This window comes from Pituophis catenifer, unplaced genomic scaffold (assembly GCF_029215685.1).
Source record: "Pituophis catenifer annectens isolate HBS135680 unplaced genomic scaffold, rPitCat1.0.hap2 SCAF_15, whole genome shotgun sequence".
NCBI classification, from domain to species: domain Eukaryota; kingdom Metazoa; phylum Chordata; class Lepidosauria; order Squamata; family Colubridae; genus Pituophis; species Pituophis catenifer.
This window is the reverse complement of record NW_027256895.1, coordinates 7,859,006-7,885,411: the sequence shown is the minus strand read 5'-3', so window position 1 is coordinate 7,885,411 and position 26,406 is coordinate 7,859,006. Positions and strand designations below refer to the sequence as shown.

The 26,406-nt window shown below is 39.4% G+C and overlaps 2 protein-coding genes across 2 annotated transcripts; both read left to right on the top strand.

The window, feature by feature from the left end:
• The first annotated feature begins 751 nt into the window (after positions 1-751).
• Positions 752-11,605, top strand: LOC139324870 (vomeronasal type-2 receptor 26-like). Its single transcript, XM_070954618.1, has 6 exons — positions 752-987; positions 5,486-5,777; positions 6,190-7,053; positions 7,397-7,624; positions 8,815-8,941; positions 10,707-11,605. Exons 1-6 carry the CDS (start codon positions 752-754, stop codon positions 11,603-11,605), a joined length of 2,646 nt encoding a protein of 881 aa, XP_070810719.1.
• A 3,901-nt stretch (positions 11,606-15,506) lies between these two features.
• LOC139324868 (vomeronasal type-2 receptor 26-like) lies at positions 15,507-21,962 on the top strand. Its single transcript, XM_070954617.1, has 6 exons — positions 15,507-15,700; positions 16,292-16,583; positions 16,979-17,842; positions 20,145-20,372; positions 20,806-20,932; positions 21,064-21,962. The coding sequence occupies exons 1-6, from the start codon at positions 15,507-15,509 to the stop codon at positions 21,960-21,962; spliced, it is 2,604 nt and encodes an 867-aa protein (XP_070810718.1).
• The last annotated feature ends 4,444 nt before the right edge of the window (positions 21,963-26,406 follow it).

Genomic DNA, 26,406 nt, shown 5'->3' with positions numbered 1-26,406 from the left:
GTCTCAGGTCCCCTAATCATCTTTCTTGGTATTCTTTGTGCTTTTTCTAGAGTCTCAATTTCTTGAGTATTTATTCCATTAGTGTTTAGATATCCTTTTAGTATATCATAAAAGGCAGATGCTATCTATTTCAACTCAATTCAATTAACCAGTCAAGAAAATTTGACTTTTTCCCCTGCCACTGTAGGATATCTGGAATTTTCATAAATGATATCATTGGAACTGTAATATTAAAGATAGCAAGATGGAAAGATGATGAAAATATAGATAAACAGATAAAAAGGCCTAATATATAGGTCCTAGAGAAGAAGAAGTATGAGTCCCAGGTGGTGGTGGTGAATTCTCCATTATTATTTAAAAAAAAAAAAACAACACATACAAGATAAATGTAAAACGTGTTTTAGTTTATTTTTTCAAAGATCTTCTTTCTTCTGTCAATGATTTTCTTTTTAACTTTTACTTTTATCTATTTTCCAAAGGATTTTCCAAGCAAGACCTGCTAATCTGTACCAGATAGTTGATGTTTGACCATTTCATCCAACATTTTGCAGGGAAATGGTTTCCTGATCCATTAATTGAGCAAGTTGAGCACCATACCTGCCATTGGAGAGCATTCTGCCCCTTTTGCTCTCCGGAACATGTTATTTTAGGGAGGTATTGGGCCCTCAGTGCTGCGGGAAGGGCAGGTCGGCGGCATCGGCGGCGTGTGGGCGGCAGCTGCAAACCTTGATCGTCCAGCTTCCCTGGCTTGATGGCCTGCCAGACAGCGGCGGTTGGGGCAGTGGCGGCGGCATCGGCGGTGGCATTTTCATCGGCAGAGCCCGGATGCCCGGGTGGAGATGGCAGGCGTCAACGGGAGAAGATCAACGGGAGAAGATCAACAGTGATGGCGGCGTTGCTTGTTGGCAGTGACGAGGTGGTTGCTGAGGTTGCTGGTTCCCGGAGAATGGAAATAGCCCCCGCCCGTATCCATCCTTTATTTCCCTGGTATGCCCACCATGTGAGCCCACGTGGACTGGCCTTATTTTCCATCTTTGCTCAATTGCTGTTTGGAGAGATGCAGCATAGGGGTGTACTGAGGGAGCTGGTTTTGCACTGCATGTCCATCACCGGGTGGGGGGAGGGTGTTCCAGCTTCTCCATGGCAAGTTGGCCAACCACCATGAGAGGGTGGTTTGGAGGTTTGCCCCCCGGTGGTCGGAGCACCATGACTCCTGCCTACTGTTGTGAGAGGTCAGTGGAGACTTTGCCAGTTACACCTGGCTTCTTCTTTCCCTGGATTTGCTGGATCATCATGGTGGACACCCAGGCCATATCATACCATCATCCCAGAGCTTTGTATGTATACAAAGACTAAGCTTCTTGTACTGCGAGACTCCCCCCTCTCATAGACTTGGCCCTCCACGTTATCGAGGGCCTATCTTGATGACAGGTTTTGGAACCCCGAGAGATGGCATGCTTCAAAGAAGATATTAAGGGGGTTTTTTAATGGGTTTTTAATTAACATTTTAAGGGGTTTGGGGGCGACCAAGGGGCATTTGGGGGGTAGCCCACCAAGGTTGAAGCCAGGTCTGATGGGGGATTGCGGTATTGGGGGTTCAGGGTTGAACACCAGGGAGGGGGCTAGATCTCAATCTAATGAGGGCTGTTTGATTTGTACTGTGGGTGGGAAGGGCAGGTATGGTGGAAGCAGGGGGCCATATCAAGTTATGGGAGTGTGTACTCGCTATCTTCGAGCAATTGTGCACTCCGGCCCCCAATGCTTTTCTCGTTCCCCAGGTAGAACAGATCCTCAGGGCCTGAGCTATCAGCTGATGTAGGGGTGGGGGGTTGGCGGTTATTATTAAAGAAAGTCTATGTCCGAGCGAGGCCACTGTACCTCAGATAGCCGGTCCCTCCTTGTGAAGTGGGGTCGTGGGGGGCAGATGGGCCTGCTGATTACGTACTTGGCTCCCTGCTGCATGGCAGTGGCCCTGCCTGAGCTACCTGATGTGATAGCCGGGGTGACGGTTGATACCCCCAGGCTAATGGTTATGGGGGATTTCAACCTGCCATCTGTAGGCGAAACATTTATGGGGGCTCAGGAGTTCTTGGCTTTTATGACGGCCTTGGACCTGACCCAGTTAGTTCAAGGCCCTACTCACATGGGGGGATTTGATTTTTGTCTCTGGTCAGTGGCAGAGTGATCTGGAAATAGGGGATTTAGTCATCGAGCCCTTGTCATGGTCTGATCACTCCCTCCTTCGCATGGACTTTCGAACCGCTACACCTCTCTGCAGGGAGATGGAACTAACTAGGTGGTTCCGTCCCAGGTGCCTGATGGGCCCGGGTAGGTTCCTGATAGAGCTTGGGACATTCCGTGAGGCTCCCTGGAGCTTTGGACTGTCGCTCCGAATCTGACCTTACACTGGTGAGGTCTCATATTAAGATCTACATAGTGGCGATAAAAGCGGCAAAATTTAATTATTTTTCCGCTTTTATCGGGTCTACAGAGAACTGCCCAGCAGCCCTGTTTAGGGTGACCCACTCCCTCCTTCATCTGGGAGCAAGGGAAGACCCCTTGCAGGGCAGGGCTGAGGATTTTGTGCAATTCCTGCAGGACAAAGTCACTCAGATTCGGGAAGGTCTGGACTCTGATTGGGTAGATCCAGATGGGATGACGGAGGGGGGTCTTGAGAATGTTATCTGGGAGGGTGTTTGACCTTGTGACTCCTGAGGACGTGGACAGGATTCTGGGGAGGCTTAGCTCTGCCACAAGTTTATTGGATCTGTGTCCCTCCTGGTTGGTGCTAGCCTCCCGGGAGGTTACACGAGGCTGGCTCCAGGGGATTATTAATGCTTCCTTAAGGGAGGGTTACTTCCCCCCCTCTTTGAAAGAGACGGTGGTGAGGCCCCTCTTCAAGAAGCCCTCCCTGGACCCGGCTGTATTAGCGAATTATCGCCCAGTCTCCAACCTTTGCTTCGTGGCGAAGGTTGTTGAGAGTGTGGTGGCGCAACAACTTCTCCAGTACCTGGATGAAGCCAATTATCTAGATCCGTTCCAGTCGGGCTTCAGGCTGGGGCACAGCATGGAAACGGCATTGGTCGCATTGGTTGATGATCTCTGGAGGGCTCGGGACAGGGGTTGCTCCTCTGTCCTGGTCCTATTAGATCTCTCAGCGGCTTTTGATACCATCAACCATGGTATCATGCTGCGAAGATTGGAGGGGTTGGGAGTGGGGGGCACCATGTTGCAGTGGTTCTCCTCCTTCCTCTCTGACCGTGTGCAGTTTGTGTTGGCGGGGGGGCACTGAGTTGCACTGGCTCCCAGTGGTCTTCCGGGTGCGATTCAAGGTGTTGGTTATCACCTTTAAAGCACTCCATGGCTTAGGACCGGGGTATATACGAGACCGCCTTCTGCCATCAACAACCTCCCACCGGTCAACACACTCCCACAGAGAGGGACTCCTCAGGGTGCCGTTGGCCAAACAATGCCGACTGGTGACACCCAGGGGGAGAGACTTCTCTGTGGGGGCACCAGCCCTCTGGAATAAGCTGCCCCTAGATCTTCATCTTAGCCCCGACCTGCGTACTTTTTGCCGTGCCCTTAACACCCTTCTTTTCCAGCAAGCCGGACTGGCCTAGTACGAATTTTAAAATGGGTGTATGTGTGTTTTAATTCGCAGGCCAAATTTTTTATACTCGATTTTAATTGGTTTTAAATTTTATAAATCTATGTGTTTTAATATGGCTGTACACCTCCCTGAGTCCTTCGGGAGAAGGGCGGTATAGAAATCTAATAAACTTAAACTTAAACTTAAACTTAATTAATATTAAACCTTTGTCCTGATTTCTAGAATTAGAGCAACGTTGTAGCTTCCAACTTCCAACTTCCATTTCTCCACCATTTTCAAAACAGGTTAAGCATCAGTCACTTATAATGTCACTCCAAAGTAGGAAAGTTGTTGATCAGACATATAAAGAAAACATTGCCATGTTGCCAATGGTTCAATGGCAATTATGTCCCTTATGAATGACTGCAATCATTCTATTATTCTAGCAGGCCACAATATCAAACCTTCTGCACAGAAGGGAATAGAGAGTGAGAAAGGATCCATATAAATATTTCAAGAGCCACACGGAGGAAGGAAGTGATCATGCTGACTCTGTGAGATTCATTTCCACAAAGTTCTCTTCCTTCTGTTTTAAATGCCAGGAGTTCTCCTTGAAGATAGACTTGGACATTTCCTCCATACACAGAGAATCATAAAATTGATCCTCCTGGTGTTCCGGATGCACAAAGCAGTTACTCTGAGCTGTCCTGCAAGTGATGCTTTCCCTGTTCCACACGAGTGGTATCAGCCTGGTGACCTCGTCATCGGTGGGATGATGTCTCACTTGATTTACCATTTCTGTCAAACTCTATTCAAGCAACATCCTTTTCTCAACCTTTATGATTCACCAGTGTAAATGTTTTCCTTTGAATCATCTGACCTTAGACAAACGTAGCAAAGAATCATTTATATGGCTGTTTGTGTAGGAAATGTAGAGTTTTTCATGTAAATGTAAGAATTCTTTGTCTTTTAAAAGTTTTCTAGTGGTGAGAGAAGAGGGAACTTCATTTGTGTTTGTTTCATTAACAACATTCTCGTAAGTAAAGCATATTTGATTGTGAGGAAATTGTCAAAAAAAATTGCTAAAAAAAATCAGCTCTGCCACATTTCGCAACACAAAAATAAAGGTGGTTTTCCAAAAAGCAACTGGACATTATTGTTTTTTTCTTTGAAAATGTTTTCTCCAAAATGCTTCTTGTTCTGTCTCAGTTCTGGCTCAATTCTGGAGGCTTCTTGAATGAGAAGCAAAATATTTTCAAAGGAAAAAAAAATAAGAAAGTCCATTTGCCTTTTGGAAAAGCACTTTTGGGTCAACCATGACCAGGATGACTGAGAATCTCCATAGACATGAATATTGGAAGTTAGTTAAATTATTGGCATTCTGTTTTGCTGAACAGGTGAGGAATGATAGGAGAAGAGTAAATGTGTTTTAATATTTCTCTTGCAGCCAAAGTGGACACACACCTTAGATTTTGTCTCTGGGAGAACTTAGAATTATGAGAAATCATAGAATATTCCTTCAGAATTGAAAAGATTCAGATGAAGAAGATGCATGGGTTTAGAGAGAATCTCACCCTTAATCTATAATTCTTTCTAACTCAGTAATGTTCCTAGAAAACTAACAGAGAAAACAAGCCACGGCATTCTAGGTTAAACTGAGGGCTGAAGTTAAAACTACAGAAATTAATATAATATGCTTTATGATGAGTAACTTTCTAGAAAAATATAAAGGGAAAAATTGGATGCAAGATACATTTGGACTGATTACAAAATTGTTTAATACATCAGTCAGAAACATGTTTTCCAGTTACAAAAAGTACCATACTAAAATAATTTGCAAATGATGATGACGATGATGATGATGATGAAAAGGTGTACTTAATCTATTTGCAGTGTAATAACCAAATTCTACCAACACATCCTTGCCTTGGCCTTTGCTGTGAGGGAGATCAATGAAGACGCCCAGATCTTACCTAACGTCACTCTTGGGTTCCACATCTATGACAGTTACCTGAATCCAAGGATGACCTATCGCACCACTCTGGACCTCCTTTTCAAATCCCAGGAATTTGTTCCTAACTACAAATGTGATAAACAGAAGAATCTGATGGCCATCATTGGAGGATTAGGTTCTGATACTTCATCTAATATAGCTGAACTTGAAGGTTTTTACAAGATTCCACAGGTCAGCATAGAGCAGATGAGCAGAAAAATTCTATACTTTGTTCTTATGGCATAATTACTGAAAATCAGATATTAGATTTGTATTAAGACATTCTACAGACCTTAAAGTATAATACGAGAGTAGCACTCTTTTATTAAGCTACAATGCCAATCATAGAAGTGAGTATCTAGAGTCATTCCATTCCATTCCATTCCATTCCATAGATTTGAATTTAGCACACTCTCATCTTGTTCAAACAAATGAACTATTATAATGTTTTTGAAATAATTCCTAGAAATTCCGTTCTATATTAATATTTCAAAAGAAATAGAGGAAAAATTCCTTCTTTGGATATTTTTTACAGGAAAACTAGATCCAGAAAGATCGGATTTGAGCTAATGACTCAACAGAGTATTATTCTGCTTTATTTTAGCTGACATATGGCTCATTAGCCCAAGAGGAGTTTCAGACTAGCAAACACTCTTCACTTTATTTCATGGTCCCAAAAGAGGACCATCAATACATTGGAATTATTCAACTGCTTCATCATTTCAGATGGACATGGATTGGGATTTTTACTATGGATAACAACAACGGAGAACGTTTCCTACAGAAAATACAGCCCATACTTTCACAAAATGGAATCTGTTCATCATTCATACAAAGGCTTCCACAACTAATCCACATAGAAAACATTGGAGAACTTGATCACATGGTCTCAGGTATTTCCACTAATTTGAGGAATAGCAACACCACCACATTTCTCGTCTATGGAGAATCAGGGACAATTATGTGGCTCAGGGCTATCATGTTTCTAGCAGATCCTGAAAACAAGGAAACTGCATTACTTAGAAAGGTGTGGATCATGACTGCACAGATTGATTTTGTGCTGTCCAGCTTTCAAATCAGTTGGGATCTCCAGATGTTCCATGGGGCTATTTCCTTCACTGTTCATTCAAGAGCAGATGTAGGTTTCAAAGAGTTTCTTCAGACCATCAAACCTCATTCAGGCTGCAGAGATGGGTTTCTGCAGGACGTTTGGGAACAATCATTTGATTGTTCATTCTCAAAATCAGAATTACAAGAAATGTCCAATAGGCAGTGCCCAGTGGAAAAGAAACTGGAGGATCTTCCTGGGCCTGTGTTTGAAATGGAAATGACTGGCCAAAGCTACAGTGTCTACAATGCTGTTTATTCTGTGGCTCATGCTTTGCAAGCACTACTCATGTCAGGGTTCAATAAGAAAAAAACTATGATGCATAAAAATACTGACCTCCCACCTCTGCAGCCTTGGCAGGTATTCTCTCTTCATTGGACACTTCTTTTATTTCAATGAGCAATTTGATCTAGAATTACCACTTGAAGCTATAGAAGAAAGTCTTAATATTTTTTCCTTATGAAATCCAGTTAGGTATGAACATCAGGAAACTATTGTATTGTTAAGTAATAGAGTTGTAATGGGAACCTGGCTTCCCCCTTGACTTTGCTTGTCAAAATGTGGCAAAGCTCATAAATTTGAAAACTGAACATAAATCACATTTTTCAGTGTGTTTGCAACTTGTCACTAAACAAGCTGTTGCAACTAGAGGACTACCTATATTATCCATCCAACTCTCATTTTTTTATTCTCTTTTACATAGCTCCATCCATTTCTACATGGCATTTCTTTTAACAATTCAGCTGGAGAGAAAGTTTCCCTGAATGAAAAAGGGGAAGTAATGGGTGGATTTGATATCATCAACCTCATCACATTTCCAAATAGGTCTTTTCAAAGAGTTAGAATTGGAAGAATAGATCCGAGTTCTCCAACAGGCAAAGAATTATTCATTGTTGAAGATCTGATTGTCTGGCACCCAGCTTTTAATCAGGCATGGACTCATTACATGGACTATATCTTGGGCTATTATGATCCCAAATAGGGGCTCTTAAACCATATTGAGCAAAGCCTCTTTAGAAATCTAATTTCTTTTCTTTTTTTCTTTTTTTTTAATATACTTTATTAAATTTTTCCATTATAAAAGAAAATATACAATCTCTATTTCCTTCAGAGGTACAGTGTTTGTACAATTTACGGAATCATACGTTAAATAAACTTCATCCTTAGCTGTTCAATATTCTATGCAATATAGCTCATATTTCGAGTACTTAACAAATCATATCCTAAAATCATGTTTTTGTCTTGTTCTTCAACCAATTATACCAATTTCCCCATACTTCATAATATTTAGATTTCTCCTCATTATTTATCTCACTCGTCAATTTTGCCATTTCTGCGCACTCTAGGATTTTGTTTATTAGTATTTCTTCTGAGGGTATGGATTTATTTTTCCAGTGTTTCGCAAAAGCTAGTCTAGCCGCAGTTGTAATCTGGATTATGAGTTGAGTTTTGTTGTTATTGAAGCCGTCTCCGATTATACCCAGAAGGAAGATTTCTGGAGATAGAACTATCTCCTGTCCCGTTATTTCACAAAGCCAATATCAAATTTTTGACCAGAACCTTTTGGTCTCTGGACAGGTCCACCATAGATGATAGAAGGTGCCGACCGTTTTTCCACAATCTAATTTCTATGTTTGCAAGAAAAAATGGCATACTAGGAACAAATATGGCCCATGATCAATCACTAATCGAATGGACAAAATGATTTTGCAATGTAAAAGTCAGATTTTCTTTTTGGTTGCAATTACCTTTCAAATTACGGACGTTGCCTTATTTCCGTAAAATTTTAATCCCTCATATTTATTTACTCAACTTGCCTTTTTCAAAGAGGCCGTTTTCCTCATCACTGTAATTTCAACAAATTTTAATGCATAATATAAATCCAGCTAGATAATATTCACTAGCCCTTTGGAGAAGTAAAGAATTCTTTACCCCAATAAAAGGTGATGATTAATAACTCACGAATGAAGGTGTCCCAGAATAATGTTGAAGAATCTACTTTAAGTCAGTCACTGGTCCACCTTTGGTCCCAGTGACTGTTCCAGATTAGATCCTGCAGGATTAATAAATGTTTTTTTCTTAAAACCTCCCTTTGCAAGAATCTTTTATGTTTATCAACAGGTACTTCCAATTTCTCTTTGTAATGACCATTGCTCCCCTGGATACTGGAAGAAGGAGATTGAAGGAAAACAATTCTGTTGCTATGACTGTGTTCCATGTCCAGAAGGGAAGATTTCAAATCAAAAAGGTAGGTTAGACATTCCAGGAAGTTTTCATTAGGTTGATTTAAGCAAACAAAGAGGAGCAGTGGTTCAATATCTTAATGATGCTAGAGAAGGTCATTAAGCTCCAACAGTTTGAGTCCTAGCACTGTGTGGTGTGGTGATTTTCCGTTACAAATCTCAGCTTCTGGCGATCTAGCAGTTCGAAAGTATGTTATATGCAAGTAGATAAATAGGTACCACTTCGGTGGGGAGATGAGCTGCCACTTCATGTGGACAGTTAGAATCTTGCTGGCACTGCATTTCCCATTTGTGATGTTCATTTGTGAGGCAGCTTTAGTGTAGAGACAGGGCCTGTATGATGCTGCTGTCAGGGTTCTGACCGATGCCCTAATAAAAGCAGGAGCCTCAAATCAAGTTTCAAGAAAAATCCAGTTGTTTATTAGAAGCACCATGTTGGCATGAACCAAGTGAAGATCTGACGTCATTCAATTCGTACCTTGCCTCTGACTCTGTTTCCCCCTCCTCCCAAGGTGTGTCATAAGTCACATTCCCCAACGAAGCAATTTTGCGGGTCATGAAAGTCATTCCCTCCAGCCATTACTGGTTTCTGTGGAGATGACCTTGACTTTGGCCAGCTAGGATGTGTTTTCTTATGCAAATTCCTCAATGCAGCTGCGAGGGTTGATTCCCCATCCCCTTGCCTATGCAACTTGGGAGCAGGTCATTTGCACCTGAGTAGTGCAAATGGTATGGAGCCTTCTTGAAACTGCTGAAAGGACTATGTTGTGGAGCTGTGCTTTGAGCAGCTGTGTTCCTTTTTGCCCTGTGTCCCTTCACTGTGGAAGAGAGACACAGGCTGTTGGGGATGAGTCTGTGTTGTCTGCTTCTCAAACTGTAGCACTAATGGTTTCTGTACTCTGCAATCTTTTTCCGGAAAATCCATTCATACTTCCACCCCATTTGAAGGGTATTCATCCCAAAGCACATAGCTAAATGTCAATGGAGGTTCTCATTCATCCAGGTCATGGTTCTCCCAAAGTTGCTTTTTAATGAGCAGCTGTCTGCAAGGAATATAAATCCTTCCATTCCCCACCACCCAGTCAGATCTAAAGAAGCTTTTTGGAGGAGAAGCGAAAGATATTCAAAGAAAAAACAAGAAAGTCAAGTTGCCTCTTGAAAAAGCATCTTTGGGACAACCACGACCTGGGTGACTGAGAATCTCCATAGACAAACAGAGCTGGCAGTCTTAGGGCAGCCAAGTACTAGTCTGTATAAGCATTATAGTCTCCTGGCTAATGTAACATCACCATATACTAAATAAATAAGTAGTTTTTTTATTTTACTTTAATAAGCAAAGTGTAATTTGCACACCTTAGTATGCAAATAACTAATACTTTTAGTTATTAGTGAATATTCATTTTTATAGCTGTGACTCACAATCTGTTGTTCAGGTCAATACACTCTGTTACTAGAGACTTACATATATCTTTACGGTTTTCTTTTCCATGTTTGGGAAAAAATGGCGAAAGTCCAAATGGCCTACATTGCAATAAAATTTAAAATGATACAAAGGGTTGCATTTCAAAGAATAATATTCCTTCCATTTCTGCTTCGTTTTAAGCCAGTCCTCAAATTTTCCATTTGAGGAAAAACTGAATTTTCATAGAAACGTGATCAATCTGGTAAACGGTGGAAAGAACTCAAAGTTATAACAACTCTCACCCATTCAGAAAGTAATTTGAATACTATAGGATACCTAGATGATAAATTCCTTGATTTTCTTTCCAGATATGGATGACTGTTTTGAATGTTCGGAAGATCATTATCCCAATAAAGAAAAGAATGGATGTATCCTGAAATTGCTGCTCTTTCTAAGCTTTGAAGAAACCTTAGGAATTGGTTTGGCCTCAGTAGCTCTTTGTTTCTTCTTCTTGACATCTTGGGTACTTGGAACTTTTATTAAGCACAGGGATACTCCCATTGTGAAAGCCAACAACCGGTCCCTCACCTACACTCTGCTTGTCTCTCTTCAGCTCTGTTTTCTCTCCTCTTTGCTCTTCCTCAGCCAACCTAACAAGGTGACCTGCCTTCTCCGACAACCAACTTTTGGCATCACTTTCTCAGTGGCCATTTCTAGTGTTCTGGCTAAAACTATCACCGTGGTTGTGGCTTTCATGGCCACTAAACCTGGTTCTCAGATGAGGAAGTGGGTGGGGAAAAGATTGGCCTTTTCTATTTTCCTCTCATGTTCTCTATTCCAAATAATGATTTGTATTCTTTGGTTGTTCACTTATCCCCCATTCCCTGAGTTGGACATGCACTCAGAGCTCCAAGAAATCATTTTACAGTGCAATGAGGGGTCAGCTTTCTTCTTCTACTGTGTCTTGGGCTATATGGGTATCTTGGCCATCGCCAGCTTTATTGTGGCTTTTCTTGCCCGTAAATTACCTGACAGCTTTAACGAAGCCAAGTTCATCACCTTCAGCATGTTGGCCTTTTGCAGTGTGTGGATCTCCTTCTTTCCAGCCTATCTGAGCACAAAAGGAAAAGCCATGGTAGCTGTGGAGGTCTTCTCCATCTTGTCCTCTAGTGCTGCTTTACTGGGATGCATATTCCTGCCAAAATGCTACATCATTGTTTTGCGACCTGAGCTAAACCACAGAGAGCAACTCACAAAAAGAAATTAGTACATTATGTGTTCTTTCTGGCTCCCCTAATTAAAAGATGAAAGGTGGTTTGTATGCCATTTAAGGGAAAGAACTTGATATTTGGTGCCTTTGCAATCCATCCTCTTTTTTTCATTGAGGTTTCTCTATAATTTCTAGATTTAATGGGATTTTAGTGTGGTCTAGAGGGTAAGGAACTGTGGTAGAAACCAAGGGGCAATGAATTCAAGCCCTGCCTTGGCCATGAAACCCAGCTGGGTAACTTTGGACCAAACACTGTTTCTCACAGGGTTGTTGCTATGTGGAAAAAATAAGGGAGATGGTATATTGGATATGTTTGCTGCCTTTGGTAGTTTGTAAAATAATAAAGTGGTATATATTGTAAAAAAAATAAAATAATAAATGAAATGAAATGAAGTACTAATATGAAATGAAATGAAATGAATTAAAGTAATAAAATGAAACAAACCTGCTATGGCAAGTGAAAGGGATTGAAAGATGTAAAATGTACGATGACATCATTAACTAAATTCCACCCAGTTTGTAAAAGTATAGTGAGCTGCACAAAAGGATGTCATTTCCACACCACAAAGAGTATGTTTAATGTTATGTATTATTATAATTTATTATAAATAGATAGCTAGATAGCTAAGTAGCTAGATATCCAGATATCCATAAAGGAGGGGTGGAGGGAGAGAAATAGATAAAGCAAGATAGAGAGATGGATGGATGGATGGATGGATGGATGGATGGACGGATGGACGGACAGACAGACTGATTGATTCTATGGACAGTGCAAGTAGCTGAAATTATAATGAAAGTGCAACCCTAATTCAGATAGAAACTAGTGACTCTGTACTCTGCAAGTAATGCTTCCCCTGTTCTCATAAGTGGTGGCATGATGTCCCAAATAGTTTACCAGTTTTAGAAATTAAAATTTAAGGAACATCCTTGAATAACACCTTATGACATACATTGTAGCAAGTTCTTTTTTATCTATCTATTTAAGAGAATTTATATGGTCCCACACTCACTATCAGTGTCTCTGAGCTGCTTAAAAAATATACAAGGAATAAAAACACACCACTGGGGATAACAATCAATTGGTTGAGCCACTTTATAGGTTCCAACCCCTTCTGAGTTCGACAGGCCTATTGACAAAACCAGGTGCTCAGGGCTTTAAAAAAGAGGGACCAATCTAATGTCAGCATGGATGATGTTCCAGAGGGAGGGAGCCATCATGAAATAGACGTTTCTTCTGTGTCCCACCAGATGTCCTGACTTAAGAGAGAGGACACACAACTATCCCTGCCCCCTGCCTCCACTGGATCACATGGATGTGATCAGGAGGAGACAGTTCTTCAAATAACCTGATTCCAAGCAACGTTTAAAGGTGACAACCAGCACCTTGAATTGTACCCAGAAGCAAATTGTCAGTCAATACAACTACCACAGGAAAGGTGACACAACTGAGTCTGCACAAAACCATACTGAAGTGGTTCGGGAATAACGAGAGGCACAACCAAGCAAGTGACAACAGCTCTTTAATTTACAGTGAGACTTCAGCAAAAACTCAGAGGCTGCAGCCCTCCTTATATACAATCCAGGAGGGACTGTCAGCCAATCAGAAACATAGGCAGGTTTGAAACTCCCGCTTAAAAGTATCAATACATAACACATACGGGTGGCTGATTTCGAAACTTTAATTTAATTTAATTTAATTTCCAATTTATATACCGCCCTTCTCCCTGAGGACTCAGGGCGGTGTACAGCCAAGATAAAAAACATAGAATACAAATATTAAAACATTTAAAATATATATAAATTTTGGCCCGAAGTTAAGAATCACAAACTAATTAAAAGAATTTAAAAATTTGTTCTAAGCCAACCCGGCTTGCTGAAAAAGATAGGTTTTCAGGGAACGACGGAAGGCATTGAGGTCATGGATTCTTCTTATCTCCGGGGGCAACTGATTCCAGAGGGTGGGAGCCCCCACAGAGAAGGCCCTCCCCCTGGGGGCCACCAGCCTACATTGTTTGGCTGATGGCACCCCGAGGAGGCCCTCTCTGTGGGAGCGCAAGGGTCGATGGGAGGTCGTCGGAAACAATGGGAGCTTATGGATACTTTTAAAGGACAGCCCCATGTAGAGTCCCTGTTAGAGAAAATTTATTTCTCTATAGCTGTGCCTATTAATGGCTTTTGGAATGGACAGATACATAAGCCAATCAGAGGGCAGCTAATAGGTTTGAATCTCCAGGGTCCTACCCTAACGGTCATAGTTAGCAGTATAAAAGGAGATTCTTGTCAGAAACTCTTTGCTCTTCGATCTTCACTCATTTTAGCTATTTGGTCTTAGGTCTTGGGTCTTAACTCTTCTAGGATCTTCCGTTAAACAACTGTGAGCAGTTTGGAAGTCTGTTAGAAGAGCAGTTCTGGTGGTTTATAATAATATGTCTTCTGAGGAAGAATAGTCATAGATAACATAGCTTAGAGAGAATAGATATAGATATATAGCTGACAGGATAATTAATCTAAGTAACTAACTGCTGTTTATTAATTGCATAGATATTGTTATGTTTTTATTACTGTTAAATGATTTAAAGGCTCATTTGTTAAAGTAGAAATTCATAGAGACAAAGGTTCACAGTTCATTGATTTTATTAACCTCCACAACAGTCCCAGGTAGAGCTGATGATCTCCTAATTGGTGGCCTGGTGTCCCACATAGTTTATCACTTTTATGAATTGAAATTTAAGGAAATTTAAGGAACATCCTTGTATAAAACCTTATGGCATCCCATTGTAAAAGGTGTTTTCCCCCTCCTTTTATAATCTTTCCCAGTTCCCCCAAATTTTCTTATATGAGTAAAAGGTGTTTCAGCAAAAATGTAGGCTTCATTTTTAATCTATAACGTCTCTGTTTTTGAAATGTTTCTAATTGTAGGAAAAGAAATAATATTCTTTAGAATTTTTTAAAGCAGGGGTGTCAAACTCAATTTCATTGAGGGCCGCATCAGGGCTGTGCCTCAGGGGGCCAGCCAGGCATGGCCAACTGAGTGGGTGTGGCCAACTGAGTGGGTGTGGCCATCTTTATGCCACTCCTCAAACTGCTGGCATTTTTCCTCTTTTTGCATTGGGTAGGCTGGGCCAAAGCCCGTGTCCTTGTATTTGACACCCCTGTGTTATATTATTTGTGAGATAATGTATGAAAAGTTGGTGCAAGTAATTACTTGAAGAGATTTAGAGAACTTAGAGTCACTTTTTAAAAAACGTTCTACATAGTTGTTCCTCAGAAAAGAAATGTATAATAAATGACTGACACCTGCTGGATTTGTTCATATTTGATTTTGTGAAAAATTAGTCAAAAATAAATGTGTCATCTTGGGAAAAAAAAGCTTTGTATTTATTTCTACAATTATAACAATTAAATATATATTCTCTTGCATATGTCCCTTATATTACTTTTGTTGGCATTTGCACCTTTAAAAAAAATAGCTGAACTATCAGCTACTTATTATCACATCAAAATAAGACAATTATATCCTAGAGGAATTACTATAGGCCAAAACATCAAAGGCTTCCCAGAAGGCTATTGAAATTCAACAACAATGAAGATTTCTGTTTGCCTATAAAATAAGTCTTGAGTCACAAAGAGTTTGTTACAAGGGGTAATAACAGCTCTGTAAGATTCATTGTTTCAAGTATCCACCTCTGTTCTCTTCTGCCAGGGTATCTGTTCAAAACCTTGTGATATTCAAGATAAAAATTTGTACTCACATGGATCTTCAAGCAGAAAATGATAGATTTTCTCCTTAGATGTATTCTCAAATATAATCCTTACATCTACCTTTAGATGAAGTATTGGATTATATATGCTTCCCTATGGGAAGGAAAAACATTTTCAAAATAACAAGATCACCAAGATGTTTCTCCTGATGTTTTTGGTGAATAAAGTAGGTACTTTGAGCTGCCCTGCAAGTGATGCTTTCCTTGTTCCACATGAGTGGTACCAGCCTGGAGACCTCATCATTGGTGGGATGGCATCTCATTTCCTTTACCACTTATATGAAATGAAATTTGTTGAATACCATGCTTTAACACCTTACGAGGTACCAATGTAAGAATTTTATTTTCTTTATCAAATCTTACGGAAACTTTCAAAAATCTTTTATATGAATAAAAGCTGTTTGTGCATAAATGTAACATTTTTAATGTAATCTATGCCTTGTTTTTCTTTCAACTGTATCTGGTTATGAGAGAAGAAATAACCTTCTTTACATTCTTTTAAAGTCTTTCACATGAAATGTACACAATTTCAGATCAAGAAGTCTATTTGAACAATTACTGAGGTAAAGATAATATTTAAAAAGATTTGGCACTGTCTCTCCCCACAAAACATACATACAGTAAATGAGTGACGCCTGTGCAATCTGTTCATATACATTTCCTGGAAATCTCATAGACAATAAATATAGTACTTTGAAAAAAGTCACTACTTGTATTTGTTGAAGTAGATATTTGTTGGAAGTCACGGAAATGATGTTTAAAATAAATTTGAATACTGTATTATGAATCATTGTACCAAAGCTATAATCTTCCTACTACAGTCAGAGAACAAAAAAACTTTCTTATTCATATAGAAATTATGCCAACGTACAAGGTTGTAGAATTATTTTTTTTTCAATGGGGACATTTAACCTATTTGCAGTGTATTCGCCAAATTTCATCAACACGTCCTTGCCTTGGCCTTTGCTGTGAAGGAGATCAATGAGGACTCCCAGATCTTACCTAATGTCACTCTTGGGTTCCACATCTATGATAGTTACTACAACCCAAGGATGACCTATCGCACCACTCTGGACCTACTTTTTAAGTCCCAGGAATTTGTCCCTAACTACAAATGTGATAGTCAGAAGAATCTCATGGCTATCATTGGGGGGCTGGATTTTGTCACATCATCTCATATTGCTGAAATTACAAGTTTCTTCAAGATTCCACAAGTAAGTTGTGAAAGGATTAAACAAAAAAAAATTATATTCTGGTGCCATTATTGTTACTGAATAATTAAGGAGCATTAAAATTTAGTCTCAGGTTTGTGTTAAGATGTTCTTCCTGGCTTAAGGTCTATTAGTTAGCATAATTTTGAAACTATTATGCCAAATACAGGAAATATGAATTCCATACCAGATGGAAGATTTGAACTCTTTGCTTCTATGAAAATAATTGATCAATTATATGTCTTTGAAATAATTCCAAGTAATTCCTTTCCATATTAATACCTAGAAGAATTTCAGGAAAACAATTCCTTCCTTGCATATATTTTCTATGAAAACTAGATCTGGACAATTGCATTTAATCTAACAACTCAAGAGAATACTATTCCACTTTCTTGCAGCTGACATATGGCTCATTACCCCAAGAAGAATTTGAGACCAGTAAGCACTCTTCACTTTATTTCATGGTCCCCAAAGAAGACCATCAGTACATTGGGATTATCCAACTGCTTCATCATTTCAGGTGGACATGGATTGGGATTTTTACTCTTGATAACAACAATGGAGAAAAGTTCTTACAGAAAATGCAGCCCTTACTTTCACAGAATGGAATCTGCTCAGCGTTTATAGAAAGGCTTTCACAACTGCCCCACTTTGAAGAATTCCAATATTTTTTTCAAAGAATCTCAATGATTTCCATTCATTTGATGAATAACAAAGTCAATGCAGTTCTTGTCTATGGAGAATCATTGATAATTTTGTGGTTAAGAGTTGCATTGTTTCCAGTAAATCCTGGGAGCAAGAAAATTACTTTATTTGGAAAGGTGTGGATCATGACGGCACAGATTGATTTCATATTGTCAGGATTACAAATCAACTGGGACCTCCAGATGTTCCATGGGGCAATTTCCTTCACTGTTCATTCAACAGAAATTGTAGGTTTCACGGAATTTCTTCAGACCATCAATCCACTTTCAGACTACAGAGATGGGTTTCTGCAGGAAGTTTGGGAACAAGCATTTGACTGTTCATTTCCAAAACCAGAGTTACAAGAAATGCAGAGTAGAAAATGCACTGGGGAGATGAAGCTAGAGGATCTTCCTGGATCTGCCTTTGAAATGGAAATGACTGGCCAGAGCTACAGTATCTACAATGCTGTTTATTCTGTGGCTCATGCTTTGCAGGATCTATACATGTTGAAGTTCAATAGGAAGACAACTACGATGCGTAAAAAAAATGATCTTCCAAATCTGCAGGCTTGGCAGGTATTTCCTTTGCATTGGACAATTCTTTTATTTCAATCAGCAGCTTGGCATAAAATGATTTTTTGAACCCAATGTGGAAAGTCTTAATATTTTCTGCATGTGCAATCAAGTATAAGAAACAACATAGAAATAAGAGAGAATTTCCTGACAATGAGAACAATGAATTAGTGGAACAGCTTGCCTTTAGATGTTGTATTTGCTCCATCACTAAAGATTTTTATGAAAAGATTGGGCAGCCATTTCTGTGAAGTGGTATAGGGTCACCTCCTTGAATAGGGTTAAGTAGAAGACTTCCAAGGTTCCTTGCAACCTTGTTATACTGTGATGTATAAAATAGATACAGATTGCTTAAAGATTAATAGAATTGGAAGAGACCTTGTAGGTCATCTAGTACAACACCCTGCCCAAACAGGAGACCCTACACCATTTCTGACAGTCCAGTCTCTTCTTGAAAGCCTCAAGTGATGAAGCTCCCACAATCTGCGAAGGCAACTTCTGTTCCATTGGTTGATTGTTCTCATTGTCAGAAAATCTCTCCTTATTTCCAGGTTAAATCTCTCCTTGTTCAGTTTCCATTCATTATTCCTTCTCTGGCCCTCCGGTGCTTTGGAAAATAGTTTGAGCCCCTCCTCCCTGTGGCATCCCCTCAAATATTGGAAGACTGCTATCATGTCTCCCCTGGTACTCTTCTTCACTAGACTAGCCATGCCCAGTTCCTCTAAATTTTCATGGTATGTTTTAGCCTCCAGTTCCCTAATCATCTTGGTTGCTCTTCTCTGCACTCTTTCTAGAGTCTCAACATCTTTTTTATAGTGTGGTGACCAAAACTGGATGCAGTACTCTAGGTGTGGTCTTACTAAGGCTTTATAGAGTAGTATTAGTACCTCACTTGATCTTGACTGTATTCCTCTGTTAATGCAATTTAGGATTGCATTGGCTTTTTTGGATGCCGCCACACTGTTGGCTCATATTTAATTGGTTGTCCATTAAGAACCCTCTCACAGCTACTGCTATTAAGCCTGGTTTCCCCCAGTCTATATGTGTACTTTTGGTTTTCTTGCCTCAGTGTAAGACTTTACTTTTCTTTACATTGAATTTTTAGAGGAAATGGAGCCTATCTTCTAGAGTGTTAGCTATTCCTGCAAATTTGGCAAGCTCCCCTTCTATTCCCTCATCTAAGTCATTTATGAAGATATTTAAGTGTACAGGGCCTAAGATGGAATCTTGTGGTACTCCACTGCTTACTTCCCTCCATGTAGATGTAGACCAATTAAGGACTACTTGTTGAATATGATTTGTCAGCCAGTTGCGAATCCATCTGTTGGTGATGCTATCTATCCCACTTTTTTCAAGTTTACCAAGAAGTAAGTTGTGGTCTACTTTGTTGAATGCCTTGCTGAAGTTTAAGTATATTATTCCACAGTATTTCACTGGTCTTCTAATTTAGTCAATATATTGACTTCATTCTTCATTGAAGAATGAAATAATATTGGTTTGGCATGATCTGTTTTCAACAAACCCATGCTGATACAGAAAACTGATTTCTCTTGTTATTCTGTTTTGCTATTACTCTGTTATTCTGTTATTCTGATCCTCCAGAAGCTACTATATAAATTATGGTTTAAATGTCAGTAGGAGTTATTAAATAAATAACCATAGCTTGCACAGTAAGATATAGTTAAAATGATAATTTAGATTACTTTTCATTGTCTCTTCCAAAAACAATCTATTCTCCAAGTACTTTCTGGGTAGCTAATGAAATTTTCATGGGTGAAAAGCAAAGTTTTCTGTCTCTATCAGAGTTTTACAAGAATAAAATAAAAGTGGTCCTTTTTACATGTGGCATCCAGAGTATCAAACAAACCTATCTTTGAAATAATCACTTCCTCTCATCTATGTGTCAATGAATGCTTGAGTCTCAGGTTCCAAAATCTGGCGAAAGGAAATTAGTCAAACCTTAGACTCTCAAATAGCTTTGTACCAACGAGGAAATATTATATATGCTCTATCTTGAATTAATTGTTTAAGTAGTGGACCTAAAACATAATTGAAGAAAGTTACATAATTCCAAGAGCTTACTTTCATTCTGCTTCAGTTCATGCTTACCTTTTGTTAAAATAATATCAGATAAATAATAGAGTGGACATGTACATTTCCATGCAATATTGATCATCAAATTTCTAAATGTATATATTCAATAACAGTTATTGGAATATGAAGAATTATTGAATGAAACTTGATTATGATGTTCTCTTTTCTATTATGTTGCTATCAACTCCCTCTCCTATTCTCTTTCAAGTAGCTCCATTCATTTCTTAAAGGCATTTCTTTCAACAATTCAGCTGGGGAGAGAGTGTTCCTGAATGAGAAAGGGGAAGCAACAGGTGGATTCGACATCACCAACTTGATCACTTTTCCAAACAGATCCTTTCAGAGAGTCAAAGTTGGAAAGATGGATCTCAAGGCACCAAAGGGGAAGGAATTACTCATTGGTGAAGATGTGATTATCTGGCACCCAGCTTTTAACCAGGTATTGAATTATTGAATCAAAAATGCCTTAATCCATTACGATCCCAAAATGAATGTATTCTCTTTAGAAACCTAATTTCTGTTTCTTTTAAATAAACAATAGCATATTCTTTTAAATGTTGTTGATGATCAAGCATTCCTCAAATTGACAAAATGATAATGTAAAAGCCATGTTTGCATATTTGGTTTCCATTTCTGTTTGAAATCATATGAATGGACCTGTTTTCCTGAGATTGTCACCATGTGTTATTATTTACTCACCTTGACCTTCAAACAGGACCATTTCTACATTATTCTGATTAGTACATTTTTAAGATGTTGATGAAGTTGATAAACTCTTGTGGAAGTCAAGAATAATTTTCCTCCATAAAGAAAAACATCACAAACTCTTTTACATTTCTCCTTTTTCAAAACCTTTTAATGATTATCACCAGGTTCTTCCACTTTCCAGATGTAATGACCCTTGTTTCCCTGGATCCTGGAAGAAAAGAATTGAGGGAAATCAATTCTGCTGCTTTGACTGTGTTCCATGCCCAGAAGGGAAGATTTCAAACCAAAATGGTAGGGAGGTATTCTACCAATTTTCTTTGAACGTAAGGAACCTTTATTAAACCAATTTAGGATGCATATTATTAAGGGAGTTTCAATGGGACAGAATTACTACAATGACAATTCCTTGATTTTTCTTCCAGATATGGATGACTGTTTCGAATGTTCAGAAGATCATTATCCAAATGAAGAAAACAATGGATGTATCCTGAAACCGGTGGTGTTTCTAACTTTAGAAGAAACCTCAGGAATTGGTTTGGCCTCAGTTGCTCTTTGTTTCTTATTCTTGACAGCTTGGGTACTTGGAACTTTTATACAGCACAGGGATACTCCCATTGTCAAAGCCAACAACCGGTCCCTCACCTACACCCTGCTTGTCTCTCTTCTGCTCTGTTTTCTCTCTTCTTTGCTCTTCCTCAGCCAACCTGGCAAAGTGACCTGCCTTCTCAGACAATCAATGTTTGGTGTCACTTTCTCAGTGGCTATTTCTAATGTACTGGCCAAAACCATCACTGTGGTTGTGGCGTTCAAGGCCACTAAACCAGGATCTCAGATGAGGAGATGGGTGGGGAAAAAATTGGCTCTTTCTACTGTCCTTTCCTGCTCTCTCTTACAAGTATGTATTTGTATTCTTTGGTTGTCAACATCTCCCCCATTCCCTGAGTTGGACATGCACTCAGAGCTCCAAGAAATGATTTTACAATGCAATGAGGGTTCAGCTTTCTTCTTCTATTGTGTCTTGGGCTACATGGGTATCTTGGCCATTGCCAGCTTTATTGTGGCTTTCCTCGCCCGTAAATTACCCGACAGCTTTAATGAAGCCAAGTTCATCACCTTTAGCATGTTGGCCTTTTGCAGTGTGTGGATCTCCTTCTTTCCAGCCTATCTGAGCACAAAAGGAAAAGCCATGGTAGTTGTGGAGATCTTCTCCATCTTGTCCTCCAGTGCTGCTTTACTGGGATGCATATTCCTGCCAAAGTGCTACCTCATTATTTTCAGGCCTGATCTAAACCAAAGGGAACAACTGACAAAGAGAAATTAGTACCCCATGTGATCTTCCTTGCTTGAAGAAATTGTTGACAAAAAAAGAAGAAGAAGAAGAGAAAGATTGCTTTTAGTCTACAGGGAGTATAAAAATAACACTAATGTTTATTATAGTTGCTGATTCCAAGAGAAGTACTAGGGTCAGTGGTGAAATGTAAAATTTGTTACTACCAGTTATGTGGGCGTGGCTTGGTGGTGGTGGGGTAATATGACTGAGTGGGCGTGGGCAATTTTTTTTTAAACTTTTAAAACCATTTTTTCTACAACCTCTTTGGCTGAAGAGGTTCTTAAAAAATGCTTTTAAAGCCTCTGACGATCCCAGCTGACTTGCCCGATTGGCAGAGGCTTTCTTTTTTTAAAAAAAGCCTCTGATGATCTCAGTTGACCCGCATGATCATCAGAGGCTTTTTTTTTTTTTACTTTTAAAAGCATTTTTTTGTCCAAAGAGGTTGTAGAAAAAAATGCTTTTAAAAATAAAAAAAAAAGCCTCTGATGATTGCGCGGCTCAGCTGGGCAAGGGGGGGTGCAGGGATTTTTGCTACCAGTTCTCCGAATCACCTGCCTCCATCGCTACCAGATCGGGCGATCCGGTCCGAACCGGGAGCATTTCACTTCTGACTTGGGTGCTGTATTTTCAACCATTTCCCAGGTTTTTGAATATAACACTTTGTCCCTTTCAACACTCTATTTCAGCAGTGTCAAACTTGATTTCATTGAGGGCTGCAATAGTGTTGTGTTTGACTTTGGTGGGCCAGTAGGTGTGGCTAGGGTGGCGTGGGTGGTGTCGGCATGGACAGGGTAGGTATGGCCAGCTCAACGTCACTCATGTCAGGGGCACCTATGTGTCCTGGCAGAGCTCAGGTGATCCATTGTCTCCAGCAGAGGAAGACGAGATCAGGGAGAGCGGCTGTGACAGCCTCCTCCAGCGCTTTGCCAGCAAAAACAGAGCTTGGGAAGAGTGCATGCAGGATGTCAATCTGGTGGCCCATGGGCCAGATGCATCACATCAAGGCCACACCCACCCCAGTTCGACGAATGGGAAAAATGTCGCAAAAATCATGCAAAGTCAATGTGATGTGGCAAGTTTGACATCCATGGTTTAGAACAGATGCTTAGATGTTGCCTGCAACCCCTCCCCCCAGAAACAGAAAAGGACCAGCCTGTGGTGCTTCTGCCAGTGAAAACAGAGCTCATGAAAGCTGCACACAGCCATCCCCAGCTCCATTTTCACTGTCAGAGGGTTGCAGGAGGGCATCCCAGCTGAAAATGGAGCTCACGAGGGTCACGCATGGTCCCCCATTTTCATTGGCAAGCTCCATTTTCATTGGCAGAGACTTGCAGGAGGCCATCCCAGTTGAAAACTGAGCTCAGGAACCCATTTTTACTGGCAGAGCACTCAGGCCACTACAGGAAGCCCCTAACACAAGTGACGTCATGTTGGCCATGCCTACCCTGCACCCCCAAAGGTCAGACACAACTCTAATGTGGCCCTCAATGAAATTGAGTTTGACATCCCTGGTTTAGAATAAGAAGTCTGGCATTTTTCATGAAAATCAGCTGAAATTCAGCTCAAATCCTAGAAAAAAAAATGTATACTCCTCTCTGATAGAGGGATGGACGAAAATTTTGAATGTTCACTAGATAGATAGATAGATAGATAGATAGATAGATAGATAGATAGATAGATAGATAGGTGGGTGGGTGGGTGGGTGGGTGGGTGGGTGGGTGGATAGGTAGGTAGGTAGGTAGGTAGGCAGGCAGGCAGGCAGGCAGGCAGGCAGGCAGGCAGGCAGACAGACAGACAGACAGACAGACAGACGATAGATGCTATGGATAGGGAAAATGGACCAAATTATAATGAAAGTGAAACCCTAATTCAGATAGAAACTAGTTACTCTGTACTCTGCAAGGGATGCTTCCCCTGTTCTCATCATTGGTGGCATGATGTCCCACATAGTTTACCAGCTTTATCAATTGAAATTTAAGGAAAATCCTTGAATAAACCTTATGACATACATTGGAAGGAGTTTTATTTATTTATTCATACATTTAAGAAAACGTATATGGACACCCTATCACTTTCAGTGTTTCTGAGCTGCTTAAATTTTTTAAAAAAATATAGAAAGAATAAAAACACACCACTTGGGATAACAATTAATTGGTTGAGCCATTTCATAGGTTCCAACCCATTTTGGGTTCCACAAACCTATTGACAAAACCAGGTACTTAGAGCTTTGCAAAAGAGGGTCAAAGTGGGGACCAATCTAATCTCAGTGTGGATGATGTTCCAGAGGGAGGGAGCCATCATGAAGAAGAGACTTCTTCTGGGTCCCACCAGATGTCCTGACTTAAGAGGGAGGACTCACAATGTTCCCTGCCTCCCTGCTCTACTGGATCACATGGATGCGATCAGGAAGAGTCAATTCTTCAAATAACCTGGTCCCAAGCCATGTAGCATTGAAAGGGGAGAACCAGCACCTTTAATTGTATCCAGAAGCAGATTGTCAGACAATGCAACTCCCACAGCAAAGGTGACACCTGTGCCAAAGGTGCTTTATTTTTTAAGAGGCAATGGGACTTTCTCGTTTTACTTTGAAGACGTTTTGAATCTCATCCAAGAAAATTCTTCAGCTCTGACTGGATTGGTGGGGAATGGAATGATTTATACTCCTTGCCAAAAAAAAAAAGGGGGGGGGCTTGGAACAACCATCATCTGGATGTTTGAGAATCTCCATAAATATGACATCTGTGCACAGCTGAATCTGCACCAAACCGTATTGACTGGCTGCATTTTGAACCAATTGGAGCTTCTGGGTACTTTTCAAGGGCAGCCCCATTGAAAAGGGTCCCAGGTATTATAATGATTTATTAATTGGTGTCATACATAATTTATCACTTTTATGAATGGAAATAAAAGGAACACCCCTGTATAAAACCATACAATATAAAAAGTTATAAAATGTTTTTTTTTTTAAATAATCTTAGCCAGTTCCCCCAAAATTGCTTGCATGACTAAAAAGTCTTTCAGCATAAATGTAGGCTTCTAATCTGTAACTTCTCTGTGTTTCAAATGTTTTTTTGTTGTGGGAGAAGAAATAATATTCTTTAGATTATGTTAAAGTCTTTGTCAAAAAATGTATAAAACTTTGGTTCAAGAAAAAAACATTAACTTCCAGCCCAGTAAAAAAATAACATTACAAGCTGAAGTTTTATTTTTACACATTAGTACATACTTGCCGTTTCTATAACAACAATCTATCTAATCAGCAAAACCAAAGTCAAAGTTTCATTTTTTTCATCACAAGCACAATATCCAGAAGTAATTTCCAAATAAAAAAAACATGATTAAGTAGATTTTCCTCTTTGAATAAAGCAACCAATTTAACCATTTCTGCTTTTTCTTCCTTGCTTTGGAAATAATATATATTTCTGTTTGCACTTAATAATCTTTATATATTACCACTAATTTTATTAACAAAATTCACTGTATTCTTTCAAATTCTTTCATCTTAAAGGGAAAATACTTTTTATCCATTTTAAAATATAAAACATTTTTTTAAAAAAATTCTAAAACTAAAAAGTTCTAATACATCTTTTTAAAAAATTTCTTCTTAACATACAAACTTTAAAATTTGCTTTTAGTCAAACTAATAAAATTCCAAGTCACTCCAATTAACTCATTAAATTTAAACCATTCCCTCCAAGTTAGCCTCATAAAATAATAGCTTGCTTCTTGTATACTTCCTTTTTAAAACTCTAAACTTTTCTTTAAGCTAATACATCTTTTTCTTTAACGTTCTCTTAAGATAGATCATTCAAATACACTTTCAGTAATATTTTACAAGCTTTAGGAATTACTTAAGCATTATATATAAAGGGGAAAAAATGCATTTCCAAATCCACTTTACATTAAAACTTTCTTTATTACAAATATCACACTGATGAAAATCCATCCTAATTCCAATTTGCTCATTATGTTTAAATCACTCCTTCCAGCTTATCTTCATAAAATAAAATCTTTTTCTTTTCTCAAATGTTTATTAAGCAGTCATAAACTTCTCCGGGATTTCTCAATTTTTCATAGTATCCATGAAAAACGGTCCCAAACTTGTCCTTTTAAAAGCTGCAGATTTTGGGGAAACTCTTCTTGCAATCTTGTTGGGAGGTTTATGTTTAAACCATCATAATACAGTTTGGTGTCAGGTTTGTATTCCAAAATTGAAATTGACTCCTCTACATTGTCAGCTATTTGTTGAATTGCCTTGGTGATTTTGTATCTTTCTACACATAATTGTATCCCTGAAGTAGTTTGAGTAGATTTTTTGACGTAGTTGGAGCATAGCTGGTCTATGAACTGGTGGGTTTTATTTCAGGATTTTTCAAATGCATCTCTAATAATTTGCTCCTCTTTAACTCCCTCTTTAGTCAAAGAGTAGCTTTTT

Coding starts and splice junctions, on each gene's coding strand:
- LOC139324868 (XM_070954617.1), top strand. CDS start 15,507: ATGTTTCTCCTGATGTTTTTGGTGAATAAAGTAGGTACTTTGAGCTGC. Junction 16,584..16,978: donor GTTTCTTCAAGATTCCACAA/GTAAGTTGTGAA, acceptor ACTTTCTTGCAG/CTGACATATGGCTCATTACC. Junction 20,373..20,805: donor GGCACCCAGCTTTTAACCAG/GTATTGAATTAT, acceptor GATTATCACCAG/GTTCTTCCACTTTCCAGATG.
- LOC139324870 (XM_070954618.1), top strand. CDS start 752: ATGGCCTGCCAGACAGCGGCGGTTGGGGCAGTGGCGGCGGCATCGGCG. Junction 988..5,485: donor ATCCATCCTTTATTTCCCTG/GTATGCCCACCA, acceptor ATCTATTTGCAG/TGTAATAACCAAATTCTACC. Junction 5,778..6,189: donor GTTTTTACAAGATTCCACAG/GTCAGCATAGAG, acceptor GCTTTATTTTAG/CTGACATATGGCTCATTAGC.